Consider the following 14,015-nt stretch of genomic DNA (forward strand, 5'->3'; position numbering starts at 1 on the left):
TGGTTTTGGAGGGAAACTTATTTGCGCTGAAAGCCGGCGAGAAATGAAAGAAGGTGGTTGAGACGCATCCCAGAAGCGCTGGCACGCGGAGCGCAGACGCCAGGCTATCTAGGGTTAAATTGTGACCATTAATGTGTTTGCCGGACTTGGCTTTGAAATGGGTGGAGGGTTTCTTTTGAACATGGGCATAGTGGTGCAGCCATTCTGAAGCAAAGAAATTGGCGCGTGTCATGTTGGGAAAGACGAAGTTGGGCTATGTGAGAAGAAGACGCTCGGGAGCTGCATGTTGGAAACTGGCGATTGTTGAGCAAGCCTTTCTCTTTTTCTCTTCGCGCTGCATCTCCTTCCCCTCTTCTTCAGGTGACAAGCTCTGCACTCGCGTTTACTTCACAGGAGAGCTATGGAGACAGAAAGGCGTCGGCTTGGAAGCGACAAGCTCCGCCTGTGGGCGTTTTTGTGACTGCCGAGGCTGCAAATTAGAGGCAGGACTGCGGTGTTACCTCTCTCCCCTCCCACCCCCCACCCTCCTAGTCAAATGGATAAATATTTATATTGCAGAGGCGGTACCAACGGAGGCGGCGGGGACGGTGTGAGTTCATGTGCGCGCTTTTTCCATACCAAGGTCTGAAAGGGGGCGGGGCGCGAGAAAAGGGAAGCGACACTAAACCCGCTAGGGAACCGGCGTTCTCACTCCGCTCGAACAGGTGAAGATCAGGGAGGACGAGGTTTTATTAGTTTATTTATGAGGGGTTTTCTGCGCTTCTCCAAAGTAAACGCCGGCGGGGCGGGCCGGAGGAAGAGCCACCGCGCGCAGCCACTTCTCGGCTTGCCTGTCATTCCCTCCTCCCGCTTTCTCTTCGACTTGCAAAGGTCCGGCTGCCTCAAACTCGCGCGGAAAGGGCGCGAGGGAAGCGCTATGGCCAACCCCGGGAAAGCGCGCTCAGCCCGCCCCCAGCCCCCACCGCCTGCTACTGCAGCAGGAGGGGGACAAACCGGCTCCCGCGCCAGCCCCGGCCGGCTCCGCTCCCTGGGCCAGAAGAGCGGCGTGGCGGTGCCTTCCCCGGGAAGCGGCCGTGTTGCCTGCTGCGGCTCCCGGGTCCTTGTAACCAGCTGCTGCTGCACGGCCGGGATAGCCTCCAGCAACCTCGTTTCCAGCGCGGCGGCAGCGGCAACTCCTCTTTGCGCTCCTCCCGTCCCTTCCTTTCCCTCCCCTTCTCCATCTTCCTTCTACTTCTTGCCACCGCCGCCTCCTCCTCCCCTTTTCCCCTCCTCGTCTTCTTTCAACCGCCCAAGTCCCCTCGGGAGGGAAGGAGGGGAGGAAACCATCTGGGCATCAGGCAGAGATGTTAGAGCGGCGGCGGCAGGAGCAGCTCGTTTGATCGTCTGCCCTGGCGGCGGCAGGAGGCGACTGTTTCTCCCTCCGTCCTTCCAGGATTTGCTGCTGCCGCCTTCGAGCTCCAAAGGCACCCCCGGTCAGCGTCGCCGTCGTCGTCAGCAGCTGCAGCGAGCGCCTACCGGCCCTCGGCTTTTGTGCCCGGCTCTTTCTGGCTTGTGGTCCTCCAGTCTGCTGGGAGGAGGAGGGGGAGCCGCCCCTGGTGACGGCCCCGGAGGTGGAGGCGGGCGCCGGGCTTCGAAACCGCAGCGACCCGGAGGCACCTTGTGGACTTTCACTTCTTTCCCGACTCCCCTGCTGTTCGGGCCAGACATGGAAGATGGATCTTCGGCCAGCTGCTTTAGACGCTTCACTGAGTGTTTCCTGAGCACAAGTAGGTGGCTTCGCACTTTGTTCTCCGGCTGCTTGCCTTGGGAGAGAGGCGGCGGCTGGATGCAAGAAAGCTAAATGGCCCGGAGGTTTAGCTGGCGTTTGCATGGTACCCACCGCCGATACAGGCACAGGGGCGTGTTCGTGTGCATGCCTTGTATTTATCGGTTGGAGGAACCGGGTAACAAGACGGACGGAAGGGGCTTATGTTACCTGTGTGGGTGATGGTTCGGAAGAATGGGGCTGATCACAGGAGCCAGCTTCCTTTAGCAAAAGTTATAGACTTTGCCTTGGGGACTTTCAGTGCCTTGGTCAGTAGACATAACGTAGTCATAAAGTGCTCTGCAAGAGCTTTTAGCTGAATCCATGGAAATCCTTCCCATACCTGTAGGTCTAAAACTGTTATGGCAAGTATATTTGTGTGTGTGTGTGTGTGTGTGTACATATATTGCATATAATTCAACTATAGAACTAAGTGGAACTTGGATTCTGTGCAAAACTCTGCATGTCCAGTTTGGCAAGGAGTGAAATCTTGGTCTTGGTAAGGAGTGAAATCTTGTATCTCCACTTCACCCCCTTTATTAGGCCTAACCCAAAGCAGTAAAACAGATTCAAGACTGGTTCTGGTGGGTTTTCCGGGCTGTGTGGCCGTGGTCTGGTGGATCTTGTGGTACACCAGACTACGGTCACACAGCCCGGAAAACCCACCAGAACCAGTTGAATCCAGCTGTAAAAGCCTTCGACAATACAGATTTAAGATTATTTTCTTGTGGGAATAATATGTATGTAGAAGAATGAAAGTATTTGGAAATAATTAATAATGGCAAGGAAAGATTAAAAACATACCCCTCTGCTAAGCATCATAGAATCATAGAGCTGGAAGAGGCCACAAGGGCCATTGTCCAACTCGTGCCATGCAGGAATAGTCAAAGCACCCTTCCAGACTTTAATAACATTATTGCATTGGTCATGCATGTTTGTGATAGGATGGTAGTTGAAAAACTTGGAATTTTAAGCGTGAACTTTTTTTAAAAAGCAGCTCAGTCAAGATAAAAGGATGCAGGTTTCAGTTAACAACAGAAAAAGAATATTTGTATAGTACATTCTAAAAAATGCATGAAAAAGGAATGATATATGCTAACTTAGTAATGATTCAGTCAATGTAGGCAACAATATTGTTCATCCAAAGAAATAGCAGGCAGTGACCAAAATTGTGGGTTTGAGAATTATTTTTAATTCAGAATAATTTGCTCAACATTACCTGTTCATAGTTAGTAGTGGCTAGGTATTACCCACTCTCAGTCTTTTCTTCTGTGTTATCTGGTGACTTTGAACTGTAGCAGTAACTGAAGAAAGAACTGCAATGGCATAGTTACTTTAGTTAGAGTAAATGGGTGGTTTTATGAATGCTGTTTGTGTTAAGAGATGTTGGATAATCATAATTGCAGGGGCCATCACTGTTTTTTTTCCTCAGTGGCTCTTGTGTATATAGTGAATAAATAATATGTTAGACAGGTCTTGCATATTTTTTATGTTGTTTAACTTCAGCACCTACATAGCCTCTCCAATTCAACCTTTGTTTCTTTCTAGTTGGGCATTATGTACACACACAGAGCTGAGATTGGACAGGTATTAATTTTCTCTTCAGGGAGTGGGATGGGTAGCTCAGGTTAGTCTGACCTTGTCAGGTCTTGTCAGGATGCTAAGCAGGGTCAGTATTTGGATGACAGACCACTAAGGAATTCCAAGGTCACTACATAGAGGCAGGCAGTGGCCAACCACCTCTGAATGTCTCTTGCTTTGAAAACCCTATGAGGGTCAAATTGGCCTTCCACATGCACAGTTCATCACAGATTTTCCCAGTGATCAGACCTTGAGTCTTGGAAATATTTTCTGTAAAATCATTTCACACACCTTCTCCTCCCCCCACCCCAGTTTTGGGGTTTTCTACCTTGTCTCTTCAATGGCACACAACTGCTGAAAATATATTATTCCTGATGGTGGTGGATGTTATTCAGCCTTCCTCCTTTTTTTCTTTTGTGCAGGCACCTTAGTGTTACTGTGCAGTTACTGTGCAGTTACATTAAAAAATGTCGCAGCCTCCATTTCTGCTATTGAGAACTACCAACCCAAAATGGAAGCCAAAACAACTCCTGGAGCAGGCACCTTTACCCGAAGGAAAAAACATGTAGCTTATGCCCCATAAAGAACCACAGGTTTTTTTTTTGCCAAATTTGATCTTTAGTAATACATAATTGTTGTTTCAGCAGTCTCTGATTACATGCAGTGATTATTCATAAAACTCTTTTCAATCACCCCCACTTTCAAAATCACTCTATACTCTAAACTTACTGCAGTAGTTTTATTTGAAATTGACGAAGTTGATCCTATAGACCATGCTAGTTTGCATCTCTGCCTCAACATTAAGATCATAGGTTCAATATAAAATTGGCAAAGCTGATCCAATTGACCATGCTAGATTGTATCTCTGTCTCCATGTTACATTGCTAGTTTGATATGACAATGACTAAAAAAATTCTTTTGAAAATGGAGGAGAAAGGGGAGGAGAAAATGACTGAAGGGAAGGCTGGGCAACTACACAGGGTCTACATAAGGGCCAGATGTTTGCACAAAATGGAACAAAATGAAAGCATCCCCACCCCACCAACCATCCTGGAGCAGGCACCATTACCTGAAAGAACAGAAACACCTATCCCACCCCCTTCCAAAAATAACTACATTTTTTGCCAAATTAGAGTTGCAGTAACACAAAATTATAACTGCGTTACTTGTTAATTGCAAAAGCAGCTTCCCTTGTCAATTTCACTTGCTTCTAACCTGGGACACAGTGTATCCTTGCCTTAATGTTAGAATACTAACATGAGGGAGAGGAGAAAATGCGTGAAGGGGAGATTGGACAACTACATGGGGGTATGGATAAGAGCCAGGTGTTTTGTGGGGTGGAGGAATAAAGACTATTTTAACATGATTGCATGCTCAAGAGAAGCTTACTTGGAAACTGGAAAAAAACAGTGCTGTAAAAGTGCTTGAGAAAACAATAGAGGAAAAATGAAGGGAAAATGTTTTAGGAAAGAAACAGAAGAAATAAGGTTCAGAATTAAAAGGGAAAAAAATAACATTAGGTGGCAAGATTCAGGCCCTTTCTGCACAGCAGAAATGCAGGTTGCAGTCGGGATAAAGTAATCCTCTTTCCTGTTTTCGTGTTTGCATGCATCTGTGCAGGCAGCGATGGAGCCCATGGAAACAATGTGGGTTGCTGTTGTGCCTTCGCATGGAGGCATGTTTTTTTTTAAAAAAAATACCTCCCACTGATGTGTAGCTACGCAGGCATGCACAAATGAACCCCCATAGCCTTGCTGACATCTCATAATACCACAATATGACTATTTGCACCTCCATGGTTACGCAGATGTAAACTGCAAAATAATTTTTAAAAGGAAGGTGCAGCCGAATACAGTTCCTCCTGCCCGGCCATTTGCTGGAATTTTCAAAAGACTCGCGAATAACTCAATTCTAAAAAACCTGGTTTGGGGAAAATAACAAGGAGCAGACTCGCTTTAGTCAAGTGCCTCCCCAAATGGATTTTTCCCGTTCTAAACCCGTTTAATGGCCTGTGTGGGGTGGGCCTCATTGTAAACAACTCGTGTGGAAAAGGCCCATAAGTCAACTTTGTCTTGAGGGCAAATAAAAAGTGCCTATAAGGGGAAAAATATCTTTAGATGGAATACAGTACCTTTTGAAGAAGCACACCATTGTGTATGTAATATAGCAATCATCAAATGTGATGTGTTTGAATATGAGAAAAAAAGAAAACACAGTTCTGAGGGGGAAAAATCATAATATGAAAAGCAGCCATATCAAGGAGGTTGGAAAAGGGTCAGTATTCATTTGTTTGTTTCATTGATTGACTTGGCATTGCTTATACATATAGTGACAAAAAGATTCCTTACAGATACTTAGTAACATGGAGTGGTATAAATTTGGTAAAGAAATGTATAACTGTTAAAGTAGCCCTTAGGAACAACCTGGTTAGATCTCAGGAGACACCTCTATTAGAATTGTGTCAGGGTTGGGTTCACTATTGAATTGCTTCAGAGCAGCAGAGGGAGATTTAGGGCATGTCATAGGTGGGTGGAAAGAAGGAACCCTTCCCTACCTCAATGTTTCTTCTCCAAAACAAACTTTATTTTCCCTTTCCTCCAGTTGGAATTCTATGACTAGAAATAAACCCCTCCATGGAGATTGAAGTGTTTAGTAAGACAGTTTTGGAGAAGGTGCAACAGGTTTCCCTTCACTCTCCTCTTTTGGGGGAAAGAAGAGGACCCCGTGAACCAATGTTTTACTTCTTGCTGTCTCTCTGGGTAGGACAATCAGAGACAAACATAAACCACTCAAATTTGGATGTTTATTTTCCAGTAAACTTTACTTTGTAGCGTGGGCTTTCATAAAGGTTTCATTTAACACTAGAACAATTGTGAACACAAATAACTATTTACACCTGTTCTCTTATACTACTATAAATGTCTGAGTCCTTCTATACCATATAGTAAAAGGATTTAGTATATCTAAATAACAACAACAACAACCTTTATTAGGCATATAAAATAGGCTCCAGAGCGTTACCAGACATTTGTGAAGTACAAATAAAAAATACATTCAAAACACAGAGAAACTGAATCAAGCATTGGACGTTACTTAGAAAGTTCTGTCACTTGTAAAAGAAATTTTGCTACTTTTTCCAATAGCACGACATCTGTATTGTTTAACAGAAGCTCCACAACAGAGCTGTCAGAGTCTCTTTCAGATTTGTCTAGGACCAGTCAAGGAGAGAAATTCCTAATACCCACATATCTCGGACAGTCGAGTATAATGTGAGCAAGAGTCTCCACTTGGGCCGTTTCCGCCGCGGCGAGCTTGGCGGAGTGGCGCATTAGCGCCCGACCTGAAAACGCTAAGGACGATCGCATGGGCGGTCCTTGAACAACTGGGCAGCGGTAGCGGTATACGGCCCAACCGACCAATAATCGGGCCTCGGCGTGTCGCCCGAGGCCTGGAACCACGCTGGCCCTGCAGCGCCTGAAGCAGGCGCGCAGGGCCAAGCGACAATCAAACTTCAGCGTATGGAAAATGAATGATGCCGGGTAAGGGGAAATGAAGCGTACGTTCGCTTCGACAGCAGCGGCTTCGCTAAAAAAAACGGGCGCTGGAAACACGCCCAGCCTTCATGCACCGACGGTAGCGAAGGCGGCAGCTGCTGGGTTACAGCTTTCATGCCCCGTCGCGAATGGCGGCCTGGAGAGCGGTGTTTTTACGTCTCCAGGCATCATAATACCGATGCAGAAACGGCCTTGGTTTTTACAGGGTGGACAAACCCGATCCTGGAGAGGGATAGATAAGTAGTGACCCTTTGTAATGGCAGATGGAAAAGTATTGCATCTGGCTGTTGTAATAATCCATCTCTGTTGATATCTAAATTACCATTTCTAACTCTGAGAGAATCTCCCTTTTTTGGAATTACCACAAGCTAAAGGTTTTTTCCAAGGTTTGAAGTCCCAATCCTGCTGCAAAGCTTTCATCTCTTCCCCCCTAACTTTGGTCTCCTTTGCACTATTTATCCCTAGGTTTCCTACTCTTAGGATCTCTAAAATCCCTGTGAATATATATTCCTACCACAGTTCCTTTTAATCTCCCAACCTCCTTGGCTGCTCCTAACTGAACTGTTGGCTCTTCCTAGATTTTTTTTTTTTACATTCTATTCAGCTCATAAGAGCCTTACATTGCTGGATCTATCACCTTGGATCTATCACAAAAGGACAGGTGAGAAAATGTTAAATGACTCCCCCTGTCACCAACTCACCATGTTTCTTAGAGGTTCTTGCCACATCACAGTAGCCTTACTCTGTGCCTTATGCTTCAAGTGTTTTGGTTCAAGAAACGATGCAATCAGAAGTTGTAGACTGTGCCTATCATTGTGCTTGTTTTTAACTTATCCTCTTCGCATCTGAGTACTTATTTGACATCCTATCATATGCATTATATTGTAGAGTTTTTCTTGTGGGATTAGTTTTTCTGAGATGTAACTGGGTAGCAATTGTGTTCTTTGTGCCAGGGCCTACTCTTCATGTAGGTGTCAGCTAAAGTCCTTTCATGGACATTTTCTATTGTTAACTTCTGTGCTAGTTTTCCTGAAGATTTTATTAGTTGGTTCTCAAAGGACAATGTATTAAAACTTTGTAGTATAGCTCATGGAATTTAACTTTTGTGTACCATCCAAAAACATATACGGTACACAGAATTGCTGCTTGAAAATGCCTTGATTTTCCATAGGTACCCATTGACAAGGCTTAGCTACAGACAACTTGTCAACAGACAAGTTGTGAGCTCCCTCACTATTTAAGTGGCTCACATAAAATACCATATTTCCTGTTCTTCTGCCTGCAGTTATGTTCTCTTTCCCTGTAGCAATTTTAAGCTACCATTGACAGTATTCATATTAAAATCAAAAATTTTAACTCAATGTAACATATGTTAATTGGCACATGTTCTTTTAACTATTGTTAAAACAATCTGGGGGCTAAACTTAATGTTTAGCCACATTTTTAAAGCATTTATGGATATCTCATAAACTGGATTGTCAAGCTGTGATTAACTGAGAGGATGTTGAATCATGCTTCTCATGTCAAAGTTTGGTTTTAAAATATGCTTATTTAGAAAAGATGGTATTTTTCTGGGCATTAGCAAATGTCATTTAACTCTCACCCTATGATTTAATGATGATACTGCTTTTAATAATGTTAACATTTGTAACAATAAGAAAGAGCTCCTTTGTTTTTCACAGGGTATGTGCAGAAACTAATTTTGGCATTTGCCAAGTTTGCTTAATTTTGTTTCCGTATCGCATGGTGCTATAATCTCATTCTCTTGGAACATCAGTCTTGCTGCTATACCACCTTTACTTATACGTGTGGGATTCATTAAGGCTATTGAGTAGAGACATATGTGAAGGTCTGGCAAAAAACTGGGAGGAAGTAGTTCTCCTCTGCCAGACTTTTTCAGTTTTGGAAAGAACTGTAAAAAGTTCCTATGAAATATTTTTCTCTTTCTCTGTTGGAATGAATGAAATTTTTATGAAGGTAAGGTTTTACTTCACGCTTTATACAGTTTGAAGATTTTTTGGGATGATAATCTATAGCATCATCAAATGGTAATTCTTCTGCATACTATAGAGGAATAAATATAAAATGTGTTTGTTTAATGTGATTAATTTTTTCCACAGTTCAAGTGCCCTTTCAAGCCCACGGACTTAGAAGGGTGCAGCTCTGTTTAGGATTGCACTGTGAGTGATACATAATCACATGTAATGGTCCTATCCCAAAGGGTGGCAAATCCCCTTGTGGAAGTGGTGTGCAGCAGGGCTAGTGTATTTGCTCACTCTGGGGGCACTTGCCCTGGTGGAGAGACAATTTCATTGGCATGTGGCCACTGCCCTCCCCAGCACTTGGATGCAGTGCCAGCATCCCAGGGCCCCTGCCACTGTTGCTGACATAGTGTGGGTGGACTGGGGGCATGTCCAGGGGCCACTGGCTCCCTTCCTGGCCTTTGCTGGAGTTATGCCAGTGGCCCTCATTATGCTAGTGGCCTGGGCCTGATGGCATGTCCATTCAGCCCAATGGGGGCTTCTCAGTGGCAAGGAGGCTTTTTTACTATTCATTCTTCCCCATACCACTGGGAAGCCTGCATGGGAGTGACGGAGCAGTACCATATTGGTGCTGTGGCCTGCCCCTGCTGAGTTTTAGTGGGGCTGTAAGCAGCACAATATTTTAAATAATATATTTATATGCCTATATATGCCATTGAAGGAGTCCTATGGTGCAGAGTAGTAAGCTGCAGTACTGCAGTCAACGTTCTGCTCAAAACTTGAGTTTGATCACAGCAATTGGGGAAGGCAATGGAAAACTACAGTTGAAACATATTCTGCCTAGTAAACATCATGGGTCAATAATGACCTGGTGCTTGCACAGGAGAAGAAGTTGAATTTATACCCCACCTTTTTCTCTTGTAAGGAGCCTCAAAGTGGCTTATAAATCCTTCCCTTCCTCTCTCTACAACGGACTTAGTGGTGGGATTCAAATAATTTAATAGCCGGTTCTGATGGTGGGATTCAAACAATTTAACCATTGGTTCTTTACAAGCACCCTTTTAACAACCGGTTCTGCCGAAGTGGTGCGAACCTGCTGAATCCCACCATAGACACCTTATGAGATAGGTGAAGCTGAGCGAGTTCTGAAAGAACTGTGACTAGCCCAAGGTCACCCAGCATTTTTCACGAGTAGGAGCAGGGAAACAAATCCAGTTCATCAGTTTATTGCTCATGTGAAGGAGTGGGGAGTCAAACCCAGTTCTCCAGATCAACTTCTCTTGACCACTACAACCTGCTGCCTCTCTACCCTTTATTTCATATGTGCCATTAAAACCGTAAAATAAGTGTAGGATTGATAAGAAAGTGAAGTACATTCCAGTTCGTTTTAACTTCCCCCCCCTTGAAAACAGACAAACCAGTCCTGCCCCCCCCCCCCCACCACCCTGACTATAAAATGTCTGGAAATTGTATATCTCTAACTGTGCAATCCAAAGTGGGAGGAGGCACAGCTGCTTTGGTAGCAGACTGATCCCTGCACTGACATCACATTGCCTCCAGCATTACACAAAGTGGCAGGGATGCTGGTACAGAGGCACTTACCTTGGTCCTGGGGTGCTGTATGGCTCCACTGCACCTGAATTCAAATGTTTGTTCCCATTCTCCATTGGGGCCTATGTCAGTTTGGGGGGCATTCCCAGATGGAGCCAAAAAGGGTAGTGTAGTGGTTCCCTGGGTTTCCCTGGAAGAGAATGGGTTTCCCAGGAAGAGAAGAGGATTTCCTCCTTCACCTGCTCCCATGCCTCCAATTGCCTCTTTAGTGGCAGCACTGCAGTGCCATTCCTGGCTGCCTTACTGCTCCCACTTTGGATTGGGCTGCCTGCAAGTAGCCGGGCTTGGAAGATGATATCCTCTTATGCATCCTTCTACTGCAGCATATCTATTTTATTTGCTTTAAGGTTTTTAAAGTGTACAGATTGTTTCAAAATTCTTCAATTGTTTTGTATCAGAGTGTCTGAATACCCCAAGTATTAGATTACAAATGTTTAGATCAGGATCAGGACTGAAGCAGTGGTGGGATTCAGCCAGTTTGCACTGGTTCAGTAGAACCAATGCTAATCCCACTACTGTGCCCCCGTGCCCAACTATGGCCCACTTGAGCTGGGGGGAGCTCAGCAGCTGGGGGGGGGGTCAGCAGCCAGTGGCTGCTGTAACCCTCGGCTCAAAATCCGTTGGCGCTGCTGCCTCACATCCCCCTTCAGTCTCCATTGGCAGTGGCCCTGATGGAGGTTGAGCCAGGGAAGGGGGAGACGTGGCTTGCTGCCAGCTGCAGCTGCCCACTAAACCTCCATCGGCGGTGGCCCTACTGCCTCCGAAGATAGGCAACAGGACCACCCGCCAATAGAGGTTGAGCCAGGGGGTGGCGGCAGCTGGTTCCCTTCTCAACTGGAGCCTGTTGTTAAATTATTTGAATCTCACCACTGGACTGAAGGTAAATAATTTGCCCATAGGGTTGCCCAAAGACTGAAGAAAAATAGCCTGTCCCTTTAATAGAGACTTGAGGGATGTGTGTTTGGAAATTTCTGGTCCAAATTTTGTATATCTTTTTAAAGTAAAAAAGAAAGACTACAGTTTATGAATAGTTAAAAAAGAACTTGAAAGATCTTGATGTCATTAATATAATGGTGTAAAGTGCAGTGCTGTACACACTTACTTGGGAATGTACTGTTGAATTTGCTGGTAGTTATTTCTGAATAAATGTGTGAAATCAGATTGCTTTGGCTTTTGGTAAAGTTGTAATATGTATAGTGCCAATTAAATCCATTATATTTTCATACGGATAAATAAGCCATGTTTTGTCCCATGCATTTTTCCAAAATAGTTTTTCCTGAAAAAGTTTCCCATGCTTGTGTGTGTGTGTGTATGTGTGTGTGTGTAACACATCAACATTTTTGTGTTGGGGCTAAAATGTCTGATAGAAGTGTTTTGTAATTTTTTTTTAAAAAAAATATTGTACTCCCTCTGCTGGTTGCTGAACAACAGACAATTCATTCTTCATGTTCTGATATTAATGGCATTAGAAATAGTGATCCAAAAAAACCCCCCACACCTGCACACACAAATAGATAGTGGAAGAAATAGGAGAAAAACCTCACAGGTGAGTATTGCATTTTTATTTCACAGTGAGTTTAAAAATTAGTTGATTTTTTTCAGATATATTTTGTTTATTAAGAGCATTAACATTTTTCTTTTTCATTCTAAAATGGATGCAAAGACTGCAGTACAATAGATTTAAAAGCAATCATTTAAAATTATATCTAGTCAAAAGCAGCCCCTATTTTCTCTACCTCCAGGGAAGAAAACCTTTTCTGCCTAATTAAAGCAATCATCATTATAGGATTAAAGTCCATAAAAGCTCAAAATATTGGTACACGCAAGATGGCTACACAACAAAATATGTAGCCAAGGGTACTGACCTTGGGATGACATTCCAGAGTTGTGGCACTGACAAATGAGAAGGCTCCTTCTCTGTTAGCCCCTCCACTGTACTTCTGTATAGATGCAGGACCTCTTATAATACCCTAATTTACCTAGACAAGTCTGTATGAAATATGGTGATCCTTGAGATATTGTAGTCCCAGATCATTTGTGACCAAAAAAGTGACAGCTGGCACTGTGAACTGGGTCTAGAAATTACTTGACAACCAGTGTAGATGGGAGCAAAGTTCTTGGCCCAGACAGGAGTCTGTACATTCTGAGCTAATCATAATTTTGAACATTCTTCTAAGGCCAATGTAGAGCATGTTACAGTATTGTGGTCACCAAAGCATGATCAACCCATGGGGACAGTGGAGTACCTGCCTAGGGACAGGGGGTACCCTATATCCCTGGGCACCCCCCATCTGGTCACATGGGGGGCGCCAACATTTCAGGGTAGTTTTTGTGTTTTAAATTTAAATTAAATTTTTTTAGTGTTTTTTACGTTTCGGCTTGCAGGGGGCGCATTTTTAAGGCTAGTGGCACCAAAATTTCAGGATACCATCCAGAGACTGCCCTGATGATACTACCCAAATTTGGTGATGTTTGGTTTAGGGACAGCAAAGTTATGGACCCCCAAAGCGGGTGCCCCATCCCCATTATTTTTAATGCTAACAGGAGCTAACAGGAGATGGGGGCTACTCATTTGAGGGACCATAACTTTGGTCCCCCTGAACAAAACCTCATCTAACTTGGGTGGCATCATAAGAATAGTTACCAGATGATACCCTGAAATTCTGGTGTCACAAGCTTTAAAAATACATCCCTTCCAGGCACCCCAAGAAATTTGCCCAAGATTCTTTGTTTTGCAGTGACTTTGCTCCATTGTAGCCAATGGGGAATTTCTGAGTGTGTAGGCAGGCTGCACATTTTTGAAGATAGAGGCACCAGACTTTCAGGGTGGCTCCAGGAGGGCCTCCTGGTAATAGCATCCAGGTTTGGAGACCTTTGCTTCTGGGGGTTCAATTTTATGGGCCCCCAAAAGGCTTATGGGCCCCCAAGAGCAGCAGTGGCGTAGTGGCTAAGAGCAGGTGCACTCTGATCTGGAGGAACTGGGTTTGATTCCCAGCTCTGCTGCCTGAGTTGTGGAGGCTTATCTGGGGAATTCAGATTAGCCTATGTACTCCCTTGGGCTAGTCACAGCTTTCCGGAGCTCTCTCAGCCCCACTTACCTCACAGAGTGTTTGTTGTGAGGTGGGAAGGGCAAGGAGATTGTAAGCCCCTTTGAGTCTCCTATAGGAGAGAAATGGGGGATATAAATCCAAACTCTTCTTCTTATTATTTTGTTTCCTCGCTCCTGCACATGAAAGCCTGCGGGGTGAGTTCTCTCAGAACTCACTCAACTCGCCCCCCACCACTCCAGAAGCAAAGCTCACCAAGCTTGGATGCTATTACTCAAGGCCTCTTGGAGCCACCTTGAAAGTCTGGCGCCTCTATCTGCTTACACACTCAGATATTCCCCAGAATCTGCCAGGCTCTTCAGCAAGTTCTGTGGGGCTTAGACTTCAATGGGGCTTTCTGTTATGCCCAGCTGGCTCTATGGTAGAGGTTTCAACA

At 44.7% G+C, this 14,015-nt stretch overlaps 1 protein-coding gene across 2 annotated transcripts in view; it reads left to right on the forward strand.

The window, feature by feature from the left end:
- The first annotated feature begins 999 nt into the window (after nucleotides 1-999).
- Nucleotides 1,000-14,015, forward strand: part of PDE10A (phosphodiesterase 10A) — a 243,516-nt gene continuing 230,500 nt past the window's right edge. For both annotated transcript variants that reach the window (XM_048487553.1, XM_048487546.1), the window contains exon 1: nucleotides 1,000-1,766. In XM_048487553.1, the coding sequence (XP_048343510.1) occupies nucleotides 1,706-1,766 (61 nt within the window). In that variant the 5' untranslated portion in view covers nucleotides 1,000-1,705. The remainder of the gene's footprint in view (nucleotides 1,767-14,015) is intronic.

The sequence above is a fragment of the Sphaerodactylus townsendi genome, linkage group LG01 (assembly GCF_021028975.2).
Source record: "Sphaerodactylus townsendi isolate TG3544 linkage group LG01, MPM_Stown_v2.3, whole genome shotgun sequence".
NCBI classification, from domain to species: Eukaryota; Metazoa; Chordata; class Lepidosauria; order Squamata; family Sphaerodactylidae; genus Sphaerodactylus; species Sphaerodactylus townsendi.